This window comes from Bacidia gigantensis (genome assembly GCF_019456465.1).
Source record: "Bacidia gigantensis strain McMullin 20006 chromosome Unknown contig_246, whole genome shotgun sequence".
Lineage (NCBI taxonomy): Eukaryota > Fungi > Ascomycota > Lecanoromycetes > Lecanorales > Ramalinaceae > Bacidia > Bacidia gigantensis.
The window spans coordinates 160532-177320 of record NW_025408602.1 but is presented as its reverse complement, the minus strand read 5'-3'; the positions used below and the strand labels follow the sequence as shown (position 1 = coordinate 177320).

The following is a 16789-nucleotide window of genomic DNA, read 5'->3' as shown; positions in this document are numbered from 1 at the left end:
TGACGTCTCTTCTTGAAGGATTTGTACAGTGAAGAGATTTTAATCGCGCATTTTCTTAACATAAACAGAAACCCGTGTCCCATAGCAAAACATTCTCCATGACTAGTGACATCGTGATACCGTTCTATTTGACACTCTATATGCCTCTCGAGGAAAATTTCAAACCTTCAACCGGCCATGTCTTGATTATATAAAGGCAGACTCACCAACCTAAGATTCGCAAAACAGTATCTGAAGAACATTCGTCCACCAGCAATAGATTCAACATACTACCCTGTAAAGCTCTTTGATCCCTCCTGTCAGACAACTTTCAGAACTGTACGTGAAATCATATCGACCGTTTCCATCGACGATGAAGTCCACATCCATTTTCTGTACTACTGTATTCCTCTTCTCCCTCACAACTCTAGGAATGCCACGTCCTGGAGGCGCACGTAAGTAGCCCGACTGATACAGACACACATAGCCGCACAAGAAACTGATGCGATGACCAGCTCAGACAAACCTAGTGCAGCTAGGTCAGGAAAACGACCAAGTCGCAGCCGAGTACCAGAAAGATAAGGACGCCCAAACAAAAGCATCCGCAGCAGCACAGGAAGCCTCCAAGGCTGCAGCAGCCGCAGCCGCCAGCTCCTCCGCCGCCGCCCACAAAGCCGGTCCCTTCCCCGGCAGCGCGAACTCCGGCGCCACCCCAAACGACGCAGCGAACCAATCTCAAGAACAGCAAGCATTGCAGGCCGTGGCCAATGGTCTGCAAGCCGACATCGACAAGCATGGCGGCGGAGTCACCTACTCCGTTCAGAAGGATGCGAAGGGAGAGTGGTATATTCTGCCCGCGGGACATAATGAGAGCGATACAGAACACGCCATTCTTGCAAAGAAGGTCGCCGACGCTCTTAAGCAGGCTGGTCTGTCGGCCAATGGCAGGAAGGTTGGCAGTGGAGGTGGCGCCGCGCAGCCTGATGATGGTGAGAATGCTGGTGGCACGGAAAAGCCTGCTGCGAATGCCGCGGGGGAGGGTGCGGCGGGGGATACGGAGTCTACGGATCATTGATGGGTGGAAGAAGCTCAAGAAGTAGATTTGATGGATTAGAGGAGAGTAAGGATCTGAGATGAAGTAGATTGGGCTGCGACTTTATATGATAAAAGCATGTTAGTCTACACAGTCTACTCGGTGACGACGTATAAGAATGTACGGACGAGAATATACGGAAGAGAATATACGGTACTCTTTAGGAAAGATCTCTTTTCTAGACAATAGATAATGCTCAGCATTAGCTCTTTGGTCTGACTGTAGACGTCATTCTGCTGACCCACGCGCACCTCCAGATCGTTATCATGAAGCATAGTAGACCTTACATCTCAGCAGAGGCATGCGGCCGGGAACTACTATGCATAACTATTAAGCTAGAAAGTAATTTAATAATAAAAATAAATAAGGAATAAATTTGATATATAGCTATAATAGATAAAGCTACTATGAATTAATCATTAAATAGTATAAAATTAAAATCAAAATTGATACTATTTTAGTCGTTTCTTGTATCATGCCAGGCACCGGGCAACTCGTTGAGCCCATGCGCCATAGGGTTTAAGGCCCCGGGACGGACTCCCCTAACGTCCCCTAGATAAGTAGAACTCTAAGCGCTGATTGACTGTTTCAATACCGTATCAAGTTCTGTTCCCAAAACTTTTATTGAAACATGTCGCGTCCGTGCATCTTCACTTCCACTTCATCCGCAATCGTCAATCGTCAAGGCCAATTCGTCGCGAAGTCCATCGTTCATGCTCTCAACATAGCCTTTGCCAAACATAACTAGCAGCAGAACATGCCTCGATACTACCTCCAAGGGGGCTAGGGCAGGCATGGGGGGCCGATTTGTCACGCTAAAAGATTTGGTTGGCTATGAAGACGTGTTTCTGCGACGCTTTCGCACACAGCACACGCAATGCTTTTCAAGCCACTGTTCTTCGGACTTTCGCTACCAATCGAAGGAATCGCACTATCGTCGTTTTGGTTTAGGTGGGCTTCGAGGGAGAGATCTAATGGTTAGTAGAAGGCGTGAGGCTCACAGACCTGAACCCCAGCCCAGAGAGCCCATGGGTTCAGGCGCCAGCAGTTTTTAGAAATGATGGGAGTCGGTGTGGCAGTGCCGCCAGGCATTCCTCTTCTTAAATCGCTACGTGTAGCCCCAAATCTCTCATCAGGTAACTTTGTGAATCTACAAGCATTTGACCCCGTCGTTGATCTCTCTCAATCTTCTTTATGGCTCTGAATCGGCAGTGTCTTAGCGCCGATGCAATCGAAATGGTGGCTCTGTCGATTCCAGGTGCTTTCCCAGTAGACCGACCCCATGAGGGCAGCGTCATTGCCCTCGAACCGCTGTCGCCAACCGGTACGTCGCTGGCTGTTGCTTCTCCTGCTCCTGAGGCCGACTCAGTCGCTACCGACCAACCATCAGGAGACTCGCCAGAGGTTGCTATCCTTCATAGCGGACCAGTGACCTCAGCCGCACCGACGGAAGCATCGTATGTCAAGCAATCATGTATTCTGGGAAACGTGACTTCGAAGACTCTCGCTGATATATGGTCATCACAGGCAGAATGATGGGTATGAAATCGCTCCTCAGGTTCCGACAGAAACACAGAAGCCAGTGTCTCGGTTCGAGTGGGTGCGACGTCACTTGGCCAATGTAAAAGTCTGCGCGACTTTGACAATCATTCTGACAATACTCTCGATCGCGTTCGCGATTTATTACGGTCAAAATTCCAACAAGCGCGCGGACAAGGGTAATGCTACATCTCAGAAAGAGTTCAAGCTGAGTCTCTGGGATGATTGCCATGATCGGCCGGTAAGCACACAATTTGACATACCTGTCGTTGCAAGCACTGAATTTGGCTAGGACATGCAGAATCTTACTGTGTGCCGACCAGTATTTTCTGAGAATTACTGGAGTACAAGTAGCGAAGCACTATACCGCCGAGATGGTCAGCGTATACATGACGTACTCAGACTGAACCTACGGCTTACCGTCCAAGCCTACGAAAAAGATTTTCTCCGGAACGCTTGTTCAGGTCAAATGGTAAGCCTTCTATTCGAGTTAGCTTGGAGTCAAGCAGCTGACCTGGATAGTATTCCGCACAGTGCTTGAAAGCAATTCTCGGTATAATTTGGGGAAAACTTCGAGAGTGGGAGCCTTTCTACGAGAAACCTATCGACTCTATTTTCAAAAACACTGCAACGTTCGTTGATACGGTTTTAGAGGTGGTGGTTATGCTTGGAATTAGCTTCACCGCAACGGCAACTCTCGTGATCATCATTAGAATTATGCTCCCCCAAACGACGGCCACAAACCCATTGTCTATTAGAAACTTAACTAGCGTTGCATGTGCAAGTCTGGCGATACCTTTGGCGATGAGGATCTTAGGGTCCATTAAAACGGCACCCGAATCAACAAACATTGATAGTCGCAGAACTGGAGTATGGACGGATCCGTTTGAAAAAGCGCTCATATTCCTTGCCATCATTGTCATGAGCTTCATGTATATAGAACTTTGTTTTAAAAGGCGCAGAGATGAGGAAGCCTTGATGGAATCACCCCTGCCAGGCAAATCTCTTTGGGTCTCTGTGATTAAGCGTGACAGCCGCAAGATTGCGAGAATCATTGGCAAGAAGATTAAGATTCATTGACCACGACCTGCGATCTACTCGAAATACATGAGCTGAATAGGGATCAATCCTCGCGGAAACGTCATCGATTGAGCTATTCTTTTTGAAGAGGAATTAGGTCCGGTTCATGTACTGGTGTTAGAAGATTGAAGGTTATTCCATGGATTTCGGAAGTATCAAAGCTCTTGCAGAGATCTTGTTATATAGTGTGGGGGGGGGGGGGGGAAGCTAGGCTACACCAATAGATTAACGGGTTTTACGAATTTCATTGACAGAGATACGATTAGATTCTCTCGAGAATCTCACTTAATCTGCGAATGTACTCTTGACTTTCTAATTGCCGAACTACGGAAGTAATTCTACAACGCTTTTACAGCAGATGGTATAAAAGTGTCATGTATCTGCACAATTCTTTGCCAGTCTACCACTTAAATATCGAGCTATACATCAAATTGCAAAACCCAAGGGATGCCATGTTCATCTTACATGTGTGTTGGGAATACAACAGCTCTCCGAGTCAGAGGCGGCTATCAGTGAAGCAAGTGGCAAAAGTATAACCCCCTTGGAAGTCATGAAATGACAGACGAGAAGCATCCAGCGCAGTTTGAGACTGCAGCACGGCCAGTGCATTTCCAGTCGACTTGACATCGGGCTTTCATTATGGTATTCATGGAGTCCAGTGTGATTCTGAATCCAGTTGATTAGCGTGCTCAAGCTGGGATTTCATAGTAATCTAGACAGCCAACATTGGACACCAACTCTGATCACTCAGGCAATGTTCACCCACTCCTTTCACGTACTAGTCAGTCACATCTGTCAGAGTTCTGTTAGCCCCTTTCTAGACCAAACGCATGAGTGTAAATGGGCGCAGACTTGAGCTGGAGGCTTGGAACCATCAAGTTACGAACAGCTTAGCCCTACCAACTCGACATCCAGTGCTGCATCATCGATCCAAAAGCTCGTTAAGGAACGTATTACCAACGCACTTCCGACACATACAACACCCTTTGTAACCCTCAAATTTTTCTGGAAATTAGGGTCACGAGTCATCATCTGAGGCCCATGATCTATGCACTTCCTAAAGCCATTGAGTTCTTCATGTGACTCATATACCACCAGTACAATATCCGAAGCCGCAGCGCACCGCCTCACTCACCAACAGCAGCAACACCAAACCCACTAAATGCCTTGAGATCGTTCCCGATCACTGCACCATCCATTCGATATGCGGGGCCATACGACTCACCTACCTCCCCATCTCCTACCTTCCCTCCCCCTCGCCACCCTAACTGCCCCCCATCCGCGCCGCCAGACTCCTCAGCCGGCCCTCACCATTCTCACTTCCCTCCCCCTTTCCCCTCCCCCTTCCGCTCGCCCCTCCCCTCAACACCCTCCCACTCCGCCGTTGATAACAAAGCCAGTAATACAACAAACTGACAACCCCAGTCAACGGAATTGTCAAGGTCCAGAAGATCCAGAAATCGAGCGCCATGGAGATCTTCTGGCTTGTGGGGTTGAGGGCGAAGAATTGAGAGCCGAAGATCGTCTGCTCGAGAGCTTGGAGTCAATTTCTTGTTGTCGTTGAGTGCGTAGCGTAGGTGGAGAACACAAGGGGAAAGGGGGGAAGGGGGAAAGGGAGGAGGGAAAGGACTCACAGCAACGGTCGCTGCAGGTAATAAGCCCACAGTCACTGTGGCTATGGCTTTCATGGACCTGCTGTCCTGCTTTAACACCGCGCTGTCCTGTTGGGTCACGATATTGAATGACTACACCCATGCAGTTCATCAGCATCATTCCCCAGCCACATGAATCCTACCCCCTGACCCCTATCCAACCCCTACCCACACCCTTCCCAATACCAACCCCTCTCAAGAAAAGAAGGGACGATGCTTACCAAATCAATAATATTCTGCACCCTCAGCTGCAAACTCCCGCACTGTCCCCGCCACTCCTCCGCCTGCGCCATCCTATGCTCGAGATTACGGTGCACCAGCCTAAACACGTCCGCATGGGGAGAGTCACGAGGATACTCAGCGTGAGAATCAATCAGCATCTTGACTTTCGCGCACGAGGAAGCGGCGCGCTCGTTCAGTGTTATCATTTGCACGGCTATGGCGTGGAGGATGTGGAAATCTTGCTGGAAGTCTTGGAGGGTTGAGGAGGCGGATGCTGCTGTCTGTTGTGTTGTTTGTTTAGATTAAGGTTGTTTGATGAGAAGGCACTTCACGGCGGGTGGGGGATGGGCTTCGGGATAGAGGTGGAGGTCGTGGATGGTGAGGAAGTAAGGCGTGAATGTGGGAAGCGGGGGGAAAGGCTTTGGGTGGGTGGTCAATACTTACAGCTCTTTCCTTCCCCCTCATAAAATCCTGACACCGCCCCGTCTTCTCCAGCGCATCGTCGCCGAATGCTGCGATCGCTATGGAATACAACGCTACCGGATCGACCAGTACGTCACTCAGATCATGGGACCAAGCGCGGATGAATCTCTCCACTACCAGACGCGGGGGTTGAAGATTATGAAAGTCACTGTTGACTCTGACTTGGATTGTGCTTGAGTTTGGAGTGGAGTGTGGGTTTGGGGTTGGGGTTGGGGTTGGAGTGGGGAATGGTCCCACCGCATCAACATGCCCGAATCAACAGGCGGGCCCTTCTCATGCCCCTGCATCACCGGCAGCATGAGGTCGAAGAAGCGGATCCATGATACTACGCATCCCAACCAAAATCCACGGTTAGCCCACCAAATCCACCATCGTCTCCCCTCCCCAAAGCTACCACCAGAACGGAAGGGGATAAGAGGCCTACCATGACTCCTCCCCCCACCACCATCCCCACCACCCTCGTCGGAGAAAAAAGGCGGCAAGCTCCTCGCAACCTTAACATCCAAGAAATCCGAAGGCGCGCCAATCCACCTTAGAAGCTCCAGCGTGCCCGCTGCCGTCTCTAATGTGGGTGTGTCGTAGGGTGCGAAACTACGCCCACCACCACCCGCAGCACCTCAGTCAACTTATCTCAACCTCAGCAACGGATGCGGGAAGTTGAAAACGGGCTTACATGACGCGTAACCTCGGTCTTAGTTCCGGACAGGAGCTCGAATATGAGAGGGGGCAATTGACAACGTCGGCGACACTTCTGGTCACGAGCGGCGATGGGTTGGCGTCTCGTTTCGCAGGCCATTCAAGTACTTTGACAGCACAACTCTCTGCACCATACCCCGCGCGGCGAGATTTCTGGGCTTTCGTCTCGAAGCTCGCATACGCTGCGTCGTCGTCGAGAAGGGTTTCCATCATATCTCTACCCTCTCAGGGCTAAAGGTCTTGTCTGGCCTGTACGAGTTTCATCTTTGGAATTGCTGGGAGTTAGGATTGTGAAGATCTTTTAGTTTGTTGGATAGTGAAGTGGGGTGGAAAGAAAGGAGGAGTCATTTGAAGATGTGAGGACTTGAATGGGTGGAAAGGGTGCCTCGTAAGGCAGAGCGCGTAGATGGACGCCACAGCCTGATCTGGACGAATCAGCGTCGTCACGCTGCATGGGCGGGACGCCACAGTCGCTAAGCTTTTAGCTGGAAGAAGCTTGATGCTTTACCGTACTTTAGTCTTTAAGCAAACTAAGGCGGTAAAAGACTTGAATAATAAAAGGGAAGCACTTTTAGACTTAAATAATAATTATTCCCTCCTACCTATATAAATATTATTTAATAGGGGGTATAATTAATTATATAATTTATTAATAAATTTTATCTTTTATTAATTTATTTTTTAAAAACTTTATTAATAAAAAGTTTTAAGCTATATCTTATATAAAAAGTATAAGTAGTTAACTAAAAATATAAATAATATATATTTACTTTTATATATAAATTATAAGCTTTTTATATATTTATATATTAATATATTATACTTTATTTCTATAAATTAAGAATATTATATTTATTTTATTTTAATTAAATTTAGATTAGAATTAAAGAAATATTCTCTAGTTCTAGTCTTTTAATTAAATTAATATATTATTAATATAATATAAAGTTAAAACTTAATTACTTTTTTAACCTTTCTTTAACTTTCTAGTCTAACTTCTATTATATAGCTTCCCTATAATATAACTATATTAAATATAAATATTATAATTATAATAGACAATAAAATTATTTAAAATAAAAAAAGTACTTTATACTAAGACTTATTAAGTTTTATTTATAAAATCTAAAACTTATTTATAAGTTTAATTTTAAATATTAAAAGTAATCTTATAATTACTTTAAATACTAAAATATATTTTAATATTATAAATAACTTTACTAAAGACTAATTAAATAAGTAAGTAATACTATGCTTAAAAGGTTATAACTATTTTAATATATTTAATATTAAAGTTAAAATTATTTAATAGAATATAATAAATATCTTTTAAGGTCTTAAAGAAATAAAAGTAGAAACTAGATTATTAAAGAGTATAAAATATAAAGGTTTTTAAGAAAAGGAAATCTATATATTTAAATTAGAATTAAATTCTTAAGAAATTATTCCCCTTAATTCTATTACTAATATTAAAAACCTTTAATAGGAAAATACTTAGTAAGCTTAGAGTTAATAATAATACTTTAGTAAAGGCTATATAATAAAAGTAAAGTCTAAGAGAAAAACTTTTACTTTATTAATATATTTCTTTTTAATATTATATTAAGGTAATACTAATAAGAAATAATAGAAATAAATTATTAGTTATTCTATTAAACTATTTATAAAGCTACTAACCCTACTTAATAATAATTAGGAAACTATAATACTTTTTATAAAGTATTATATAGAGAGGACCTATTAGCTTAATCTTAATAAGTAAAGAATATATTATAAGGATTTCTAAATAGAATATACTTTTTTCTTCTTTTATTAATATATTCTATCTATAAATATATATCTACTTTATTAAATTTATTAAATTACTATAATTAGTAACTAGTGCTCTATACTTATCTTAAAGCTTTAGGTATTAGTTTTACTTACTAATAAAGTTATATAATTAATACTATTAAGAGCTAAGCCTAATAAAGAAATTATATTAATAAAAAATTATTTTACTAGGGTAGTTAACTATTATTATATTTAAAGTCTTAAATATTATATTAGTTTTATATCTTAATATATACTTTATTAAGTATCTATTAAGCTTTTCTTTCCTAGATCTAATTTTAATTATTTTTAATATATTAATTTAATATTTAAAATAAACTTAAAGATATAAAATTAATATATTTAAATTTATCTAATAAATTAATATAAATTTACTTTAAAAATAGTCTTTATTTCTACTTATAAACTTTTAGTTATAATTATAATAAGTTAAGTTACTTATATTAATAATATATTAAATCTTTATTTATATATAAATAAAGAAATATATTTATTAATAGTTTCTAAGATTTTAATAATAACCTAATTTTTAAGCTTAAATTAAGTTTTATAAACTTAGTATATTCTTTAAAGTTAGTACTAGAATATCTTACTACTTTTATTAAGCTTATAGCCTCTTAAGATATAGTAACTAGCCTTTAAAATATAATTAAGTTTAGAAGACTATAACTAGACTAGGATACTATACTAGCTTATATATAAATAATATTAAAGCCTTTAAAATAAAGATATATAAAAAGATATAATACTTCCCTTAACTATAATCTACTTAGTATACTCTTAAATATTAATAATATTTTAAAAATCTATAATTATTACTTTATTATATAATTTATATTTTAACTTTAATTATAATAATATTATATTACTTTATAGCTCTTCTTTTACTTTTTATTATAATTATAGCTTTTTTTATTAGATTAATTAAATATTAATATAGTTAGATTAATAATAATATAATAACTTATATTAAAGTTATTAACTATACTATTAGTAACTAATTTACCCCCTTTTAAAATACTAAAAAGAATAAAAATAAAGTAATTTTATACTTTTATTAAATTTAATATTTATATTATTAAAGTAGGCTACTTTATTAGTATTAATATTATTATTATTACTAAAGTAAATTTAAATTTATAAGATATTTATTATCTTTATAATTTAGGATCTAGCTAGACTAGGGTTTAGTAGGCTAAGAGCTTATTTCGCTTAATTTCTTAGGCTTTTATATAGTATTTTAGTAGCCTCTACTCTATTATTCTTATAATTATTTCTATTAATTAAAAAGCTTTTAAAATATTTACCTATTATCCTTATATATAGATCTATAAATATAGATTCTAAAGCTATATTAATAAGGGGTTTAACTAGCTTAAAGGTAACTATATAGCTTTACTAGTAAGAGAGTTAGTTTTTAGCTAGTATAAATACTTAATAGTAAGGTTTTTAAACCTTTAAAGCTCTAGGCTAGTATAGCTAATATTAGATTATAACTTATTATATTATTATATCTAAGCTTATTAGACTACTAATCTTAAAATATTAGAAGCTTTATTTCTTAATCTTACTTCTCCTAGTAGTAAAATCTTTTATCTTTTTAATAATATCTTCTAGTCTTATATTTTAACTTAATTTACTACTATTAATAAGATATATTTAAAAGGTAACTTTATATATATTAAGGTTAAGAGGGACAAGATTAAGAAGTATATAGATAATTATAATACTATTGAAGGAAATGAAATTAGAATGGAGCTATACTTATTTTAGGCGCCGGCGTTAACGGCGGGGAAAGTAATTACTAAATATGCGGTCTACATCTCGAATACGAACGGGCTAAAGCATTTGAAGAAGAGGCCAAAGGGGATACAGTTATATCCTGACGGGACTTAGTGGTGAGGAGGTCTTGATGGACGAACAGTCCGTGGTTTGATGCGCTCCTCGTCCGAAGATTGTGCGCTGAGTGTGTGAATTTGTTAGATGCACCTAGAGTGATTAGCATGTACAGAGCAATATAGAAACCAGTGAAACGTTGAACTCGAACACATCGGACAGACCTTACGAGATTTCTCATTCTAACCTCGACTTCTGACTGAGCTGCTCACATGAAACGTGGGGATACCATTCACATCGCTCCGGGGTCATCGAGATACGTTCGACCAGAGAAGGTGATCGTGATCGCACACCATCGTACATTTCTCGACGCATTTGCATTGTGGATGGTGCTACAAAGTCATCGTCTTTGCTAGTACGAGGGAGCTAGGAGTTGCTGGTGAGACGAAAAGGGGCTTCTACTAGAGCATCATGCATGGTCTGCATCACGCTGATCCACTAGAGTGTCTATGAAATCGTGGAAATGCACTACAATCGATTATAATGGGTTGTCTTATTGAGTCTTGGGCGTTGATCAGGTGTGGTGAAGTTCTCCTGTCGAATTTCGGATTATGGTATCAAGTTATGTATGCACCAGCTGATGCTTCGTTATGGAAGGTGATCAACAGCAAGGCGTTCTGGGAGACTGACTTACATGATAGAGATGGAGTGGTGTGTAAGACGAGATTGTGATATAAACCCATAGATCGACCTTCCACGTCTCTCATTTCAAAGACGATCCGTCCAGCTGTAATCACCTCACCTGGCCGCGAAACACGTTCACCATCTACATCCCCTCGACTGTTCAATTTTCCACCACCTCTAACCCAACCAACTCCATCATGCGTCTCACCTCCACTCTTTACCTCGCCCTCCTCGCGTTCACTGCCACCCCCATTCTGGCTTTCCCATGGGGCGGTGGTCAAGCTGGCAATCATGGGCAAAGCAGCAGCGGCGGGAAGCCTGCGGTTCAACCAGGCAAGGGATCAGCTACTCATGGCGGTGGGGTAAAGCAGCCTGCAGTTGCGCACAAGAGCCCTGGTCCTACTCCTGGTGGCGGTGGTGGGAAGCTTTGATGAAGGTTGCTTGGGTTTTGGGAGGGTTTGACTGGTTGAGTGAGGGTGTTGAGAGAGATCAGAGACACAGAAGCTCAGGATGATTGGAGGGAAATTGTCACAGTCACAGTCTTTGAGTTTGAGTTTGAATTTTTTTGGGTTTTCGGCGCTACGCGAATCTTTGTGGTGATGAGAGTTAGGGTGTTGCAGCTAAATCGGGGACGAGACGCTCTCTTGGTGGGTGTTTGTGATGGCTTCGCGGGGGAGAGTTCCGCTAGATGATTGGCTTCTTGTCATCAATGGAAGCTATACTTTGTCTATGGCCGGGCTACGCGCAACCTATGTCGTTTAATAGCACTTTAGTGCAGAAAAGTAACCGGTTGACTGCTCTCGAAAGACGCAGGGTCATAAGCTGATTGACCGCCACAATGTGAAGCTTCAATCTAGCAGTGTGCATCTTTCCGAGTCCGATTTTCGACTTTCCGTTTCAGATCGTACTTCAGGGCTGCTCCATTTCTCGTTGTGATCGGTTGTGTGATGAATACGATATTTTGATTGACGCCATCAGCAGCGTGTCCGTACCATGAGATGAGCTAAAGCCACTTGGCTGGTCGATTGAGGTCAGCGATAGGACTTGGGATGTAAGTCTTTAAGCTGAATCCTCCCTAGCTCGTCATTGAGCTACAGAACCCCAAACATGCATACAATATGAGACATCTCTGCCCACAAAGGTCCGACACCGAACGTCCTGTGCTTGTCCATCCATGTTGAGGGAGGAATTGTATCAATTGATGTTTCACGAGTAGTTTGAGCCAAGTATATGCATAAACAGCTGACGTGTGATTTGCTAGGGTCTCTAGTGCTGAATACTACGGCCGGGTTGAGTCTGCCTCAAGGTCAGCCTTGATGTGAGGTGCATATCTGGTGTGACTAAAGGGAATCCAGACTTTGCATATCGTGTGATCTAGTCAACCTCGAATGTCCCGTATCCAAATCGGCTGTTGAAGTTGACTCCTCAGATAGCTGGGCCCGCATAAGCCTCAACGGATAATACGGCTCAGTCTGTCAGTACATCGGCCCCGTCTCCACCGTACCGAAGTTTCCGCCGACTTCGTACTACCTTAGGCCTGGAATCGCACTTTTCAACCCCAATGCTAAATCATGGTGGTGGCGCAATGTCAACACGAATAGCATGGCTCGCTCTTAATCGAAGCTTCGGCTTGCAACTTGATTCACAAGGAGCGGAAAAAGGCATCCGACGAGCCAACGACTGCTGGCCATCGGCATGCGATGTCATTGGCTTCCGTTATGCAACTCCTACTGGCTAGCAATTTCCAAGGAGGGCAAAGGTATGCCAGAAAATAGGACTACAAAGAGGCAAATACTCGTTGCATGTGATAGAAGACAAAATTGCTTGCATGTTGGAATTAACCTTGCGGCGAAAGAGGTGTGACACTGCTCATACTGACGCTCTCATGTTAAGATTCATCTGCCACAACCTCATCAACATTGTAATCACAATCATCTTCTCTGTCCACCTCTGACTACGACAATATCCTCAAACGAATGATTGTTCACAAGGTAAAACCCCCGACGGACTCGGCTGAGCCTCTCCGATCAAGTTCAATTGGACCCTTTAGGCGGGCCGCAAAGAATATAAGAATCCTTCCCGTCCGGGGTTTGCAAATACTGCACATCAGTTCATTAGTAGCTGCTCTCACGTTCACCTTATCAGCGCAAGCCCACACTTACATAATCACCGCAGCAAATCGGGGTCGCGTGATCGCTTGGGCATTGCGTCCCAGGAGACTCAACAAGTCCATCGAGGCATTGATTCTCGTCCTCCTCTACGACTTCCACGTATGTCTTACAGCAGACATAAGAGCGAGGACCGATCCCTTATACATATCAAATAATTAGTTAGACTAGCTCAAGGGCAGAAGAAACTGCGCTGGTTGAGGAATAGACGAGGGGACATATGACGAAGCTGATGGGCCTATTGACACGACCGGGGAGATTTGAGAGTAGTGCATTTTGGTACCTTTGACACTTGGGCACGTAAGGCCTCGATGTTCTAATTGTGCTGGGATTGCTGTTGCAAATGCCACAAGGGTAAGGGTTGCTGAAAGAAAGACAAAGTTGGGGCTGGATAAAAGCATTTTCACTGGATTCCAAGGCTCAGTCTGACTTTCAAAATCGAGGATCTGGAAAGTTAAGGTCAATGAGTTTCTTGTCGTTCTTGGAGAGGTCTTATACCTTCAAATAATGGACACCGAGTGGGGTTACGACTAGTCACTTGAACGGACTTACTTCCTATTTGTCATGTTCATGATACCGAGGAGAAAGATGGTAAGCAATTTTATTTCCCGATTGGTTTTGCAAAACACAGTTTTTGGCAGGATGGTGTGAGACCATTTAGCGTGTCATATCACCGAGCATGACCGATTTAGTAATGATAAGACCGTGTCGTCCCCGTTTCTAGCTCGAGTTCTCACAGCAAACAGCAACAGCACCTAAGAAATTTGATTACAGGGTCATGAGTTACAGGGTCATGAGATCTCTCATGACCAAAAGGTCATTTTCATCGACCTCACTGGTCAGAATTTATCCGCGTTCCGACCATGTTCAACTCGAGAAGACAAGTCCTGAGGTAAGATTGTGATCCATCACCCAAAACTGACTCCACGAGGCACTAAATCATTAGTCCCAGATTATTTAAGAGGATACGGGCAAGATTCTTGCAATGCAGCCATCCTGAACGCCTCCCTTGTGTATGGTTTCCTTCAGTCACAGGTCCCCATATGCCGAGCCGAGCATATGCGTACGAAGCCAAACTTTATGGCTCTCTCGTGACCATGTGTTCTTCGCCAGATGATGTAAGGACACCGAGGCCGAAGGACAGTCTCGATCAACGGAATCACAAAGGATAGCGCGCTATGCATTTGTGGAGATACCTTTTTGAGAAGGGTTTGCTGCTGTCGTTGGGTAAAGCATAACTTTGCACTAAGTCAGACCGAGATGAATGCTTCCGCCAGACCGCAGATCTTGCTCATGATGTCCAGAGCCGATCCTGATGGGTATTTCGGAGCTCTCATCAACCTCGTCAGAGGTCTCGTCATCAAAGTGAAGGCGTCATATCACATGGAACTGTGGCAATGAGACTGATTGCTGGAGAACCCTAGGACGTCGACGACCGATTGGTAGATACAGAAGGTGAGAGAGCAGACAAGGGGCTTGAGATGAGTACAAATTTGTTTGGGGTGTGATATTCCCGCTGTAAATGTCTATGGCAACTGATTGAATTCCCTTTGACTGGCCCCTGATGGACCTCGGCATCAACTCGGCATCACTGACCCGGTCGACTCCATTATGGTCCTCTTGGTGGATCGATATTTCCCGTATGTATTGAAACCAATTACATATCTAAGTGCATGTTTCCTCTAATATGAAATTGATACTTTGCCTTCGGTTAAAAATGGTTGGTACAGACTTGACACTCTAGGAAACTTTCGGCATTCTAGTCTGTGAGTGTGAAAAGGAGATGATATGGCGGTGTCTGTGCTGCGATTGTGAAAATCATAACGGATTCCACGGTTTTGCTGCCAAATTGGTCTGGATGGCCGATCAAGAGATACACGATACCGACTCCACGTGGTGTGCCCATCAGAGCTGCGTAAGTATCGGATCCTGCGGGGAATGTGTCGCCAGGCCACGCTTGGTCAAACACAAAGCCATGAGGATCAGGCATGGTGATGGGTTGTCGCCTCGCAGCCTCAATCATAATCTGCTGAGTTGCAGGAGTCGCAATTCCTTGCCTGAGAAGCGGTCGGAAAAGTCAGCTTTATCTCAAATGTGGTAAACTCCGGGGTCTTGTGGAGTGAGTAAGTCAGACTTGAAGGTGTATTTCAGGGAGCGGGCGTCGTTGCCCGCGACTTGACTCCATACGATCCCCGCAACCTGTGACCATTTTTGTAGATCAGGAAGTCGCTGCCACCATGCGACGTTCGTGTTTGTCCCAATGGTGATGTTCTCTTGACCATGCAAGTTGGAGTAGGGGCTGACATTGTATGATCCCATCAACATTCGGCCTTTAGGGTTTTCAAAAATGTAAAAGGTGGTAATCTGTTGGCGGCTACATCGCGAATCAGTCCGAATGACATGATGAGATTCATGAGAGGCTGCATTGTCACCTACAATATTTCAAAATTCGCAATCCGAGAATGGTTCAGTCTGAGCATTGGTTATGTGAAGATCCTGGGCTGGTGAGATGCCCAGTTGCTTATGTATATATTTATAACCAAGGACACTCGTCAATTCCTCCTGGTCTTTATAAGTCCACCCCTGCGGCATGGCGTCAGCGAGGTCGTTAGGAGGTAGTGAGGTGCACTCACGTTTGCGGCAAGATCGTTATAGCTGCTAAGGCGATGCTGGATCCAATCCGAGTGAGTAAACAGCAGTGTAGTCAGGATTTGTGAGACAGCCTACCAGAAATCGACTCTCTTGCGCAAGTCATTTTCGGAAAATGTTAGATTTGCATCGGCATTACCAAACGGAAATCCAATGTTTACAGGAGTTTTTTCAGATTGACGTGGGACAGATGAAATTGCTTGGGATTCAACACTTGGACCTGTCCAATCGCTATCTTTCGTGGCTTGGTAGGCAGACAATGCGAGGAAGATGACGCCGAGAATAGCGAACATGCCGTAGAAGCGACTGCTAGGCTTCACCGTCTGGGTGTGATGGATGTAAAGCATCTTGTATTTGACTTTTGGGGATGTTGTATGACAGTTCTTGTTCATGAACTGGTAAGAGTGATACATTGCAGTGTCGGGGACGCCCAATTTATATGCATTGAAGGTCCTGAGATGAGTGACATTCAGGTCTCCGCAATTTCCTCTAATCAATTTCGTTTCATTTGAGTGAGTGAATTGGTCTAGCTACCCGGTGGCAACGACGACTCATCACCTGATACTCATCTCGGTTGCATATCAGCGGCTCTACAATACTCCGCGGCCAGCCGCCCATCGTTCTGTTCCTTGATCTATCACTCTGATCTCACTTTCGCCATCAACATACCCAATATGAATGTCCCGCTGGAAATCTGTAACACGGTGAGTACTGCAATTGTTGCCCTTCCTTGCAGTCTCTGATTTGGTGACACATTAGATCGCCGGCTATATCGACGATGGACCGGTCCCTGATAATCCAGTAGGACCATATATATAGCTTTAAATGAAGCATAAGAGCGATAAGTCGCTTCGAAATCTTATGCTTGCGAGTAA

The 16789-nt window shown here is 42.9% G+C and overlaps 3 protein-coding genes across 3 annotated transcripts; 2 read left to right on the top strand and 1 right to left on the bottom strand.

Annotated features, from left to right (window-relative positions):
- Window positions 1-412: 412 nt before the first annotated feature.
- Window positions 413-1054, top strand: KY384_005711 (uncharacterized protein; the record flags this gene model as incomplete). Its single annotated transcript, XM_044814209.1, has 2 exons — window positions 413-434; window positions 495-1054. The coding sequence occupies 2 exons, from the start codon at window positions 413-415 to the stop codon at window positions 1052-1054; spliced, it is 582 nt and encodes a 193-aa protein (XP_044668359.1).
- A 1212-nt stretch (window positions 1055-2266) lies between these two features.
- Window positions 2267-3691, top strand: KY384_005710 (uncharacterized protein; the record flags this gene model as incomplete). The annotated part of the gene is made up of 4 exons (XM_044814208.1): window positions 2267-2529; window positions 2600-2852; window positions 2904-3083; window positions 3134-3691. The coding sequence occupies 4 exons, from the start codon at window positions 2267-2269 to the stop codon at window positions 3689-3691; spliced, it is 1254 nt and encodes a 417-aa protein (XP_044668358.1).
- An 11333-nt stretch (window positions 3692-15024) lies between these two features.
- Window positions 15025-16261, bottom strand: KY384_005709 (uncharacterized protein; the record flags this gene model as incomplete). Its single annotated transcript, XM_044814207.1, has 3 exons — window positions 15025-15322; window positions 15400-15639; window positions 15993-16261. 3 exons carry the CDS (start codon window positions 16259-16261, stop codon window positions 15025-15027), a joined length of 807 nt encoding a protein of 268 aa, XP_044668357.1.
- Between the last annotated feature and the right edge of the window lie 528 nt (window positions 16262-16789).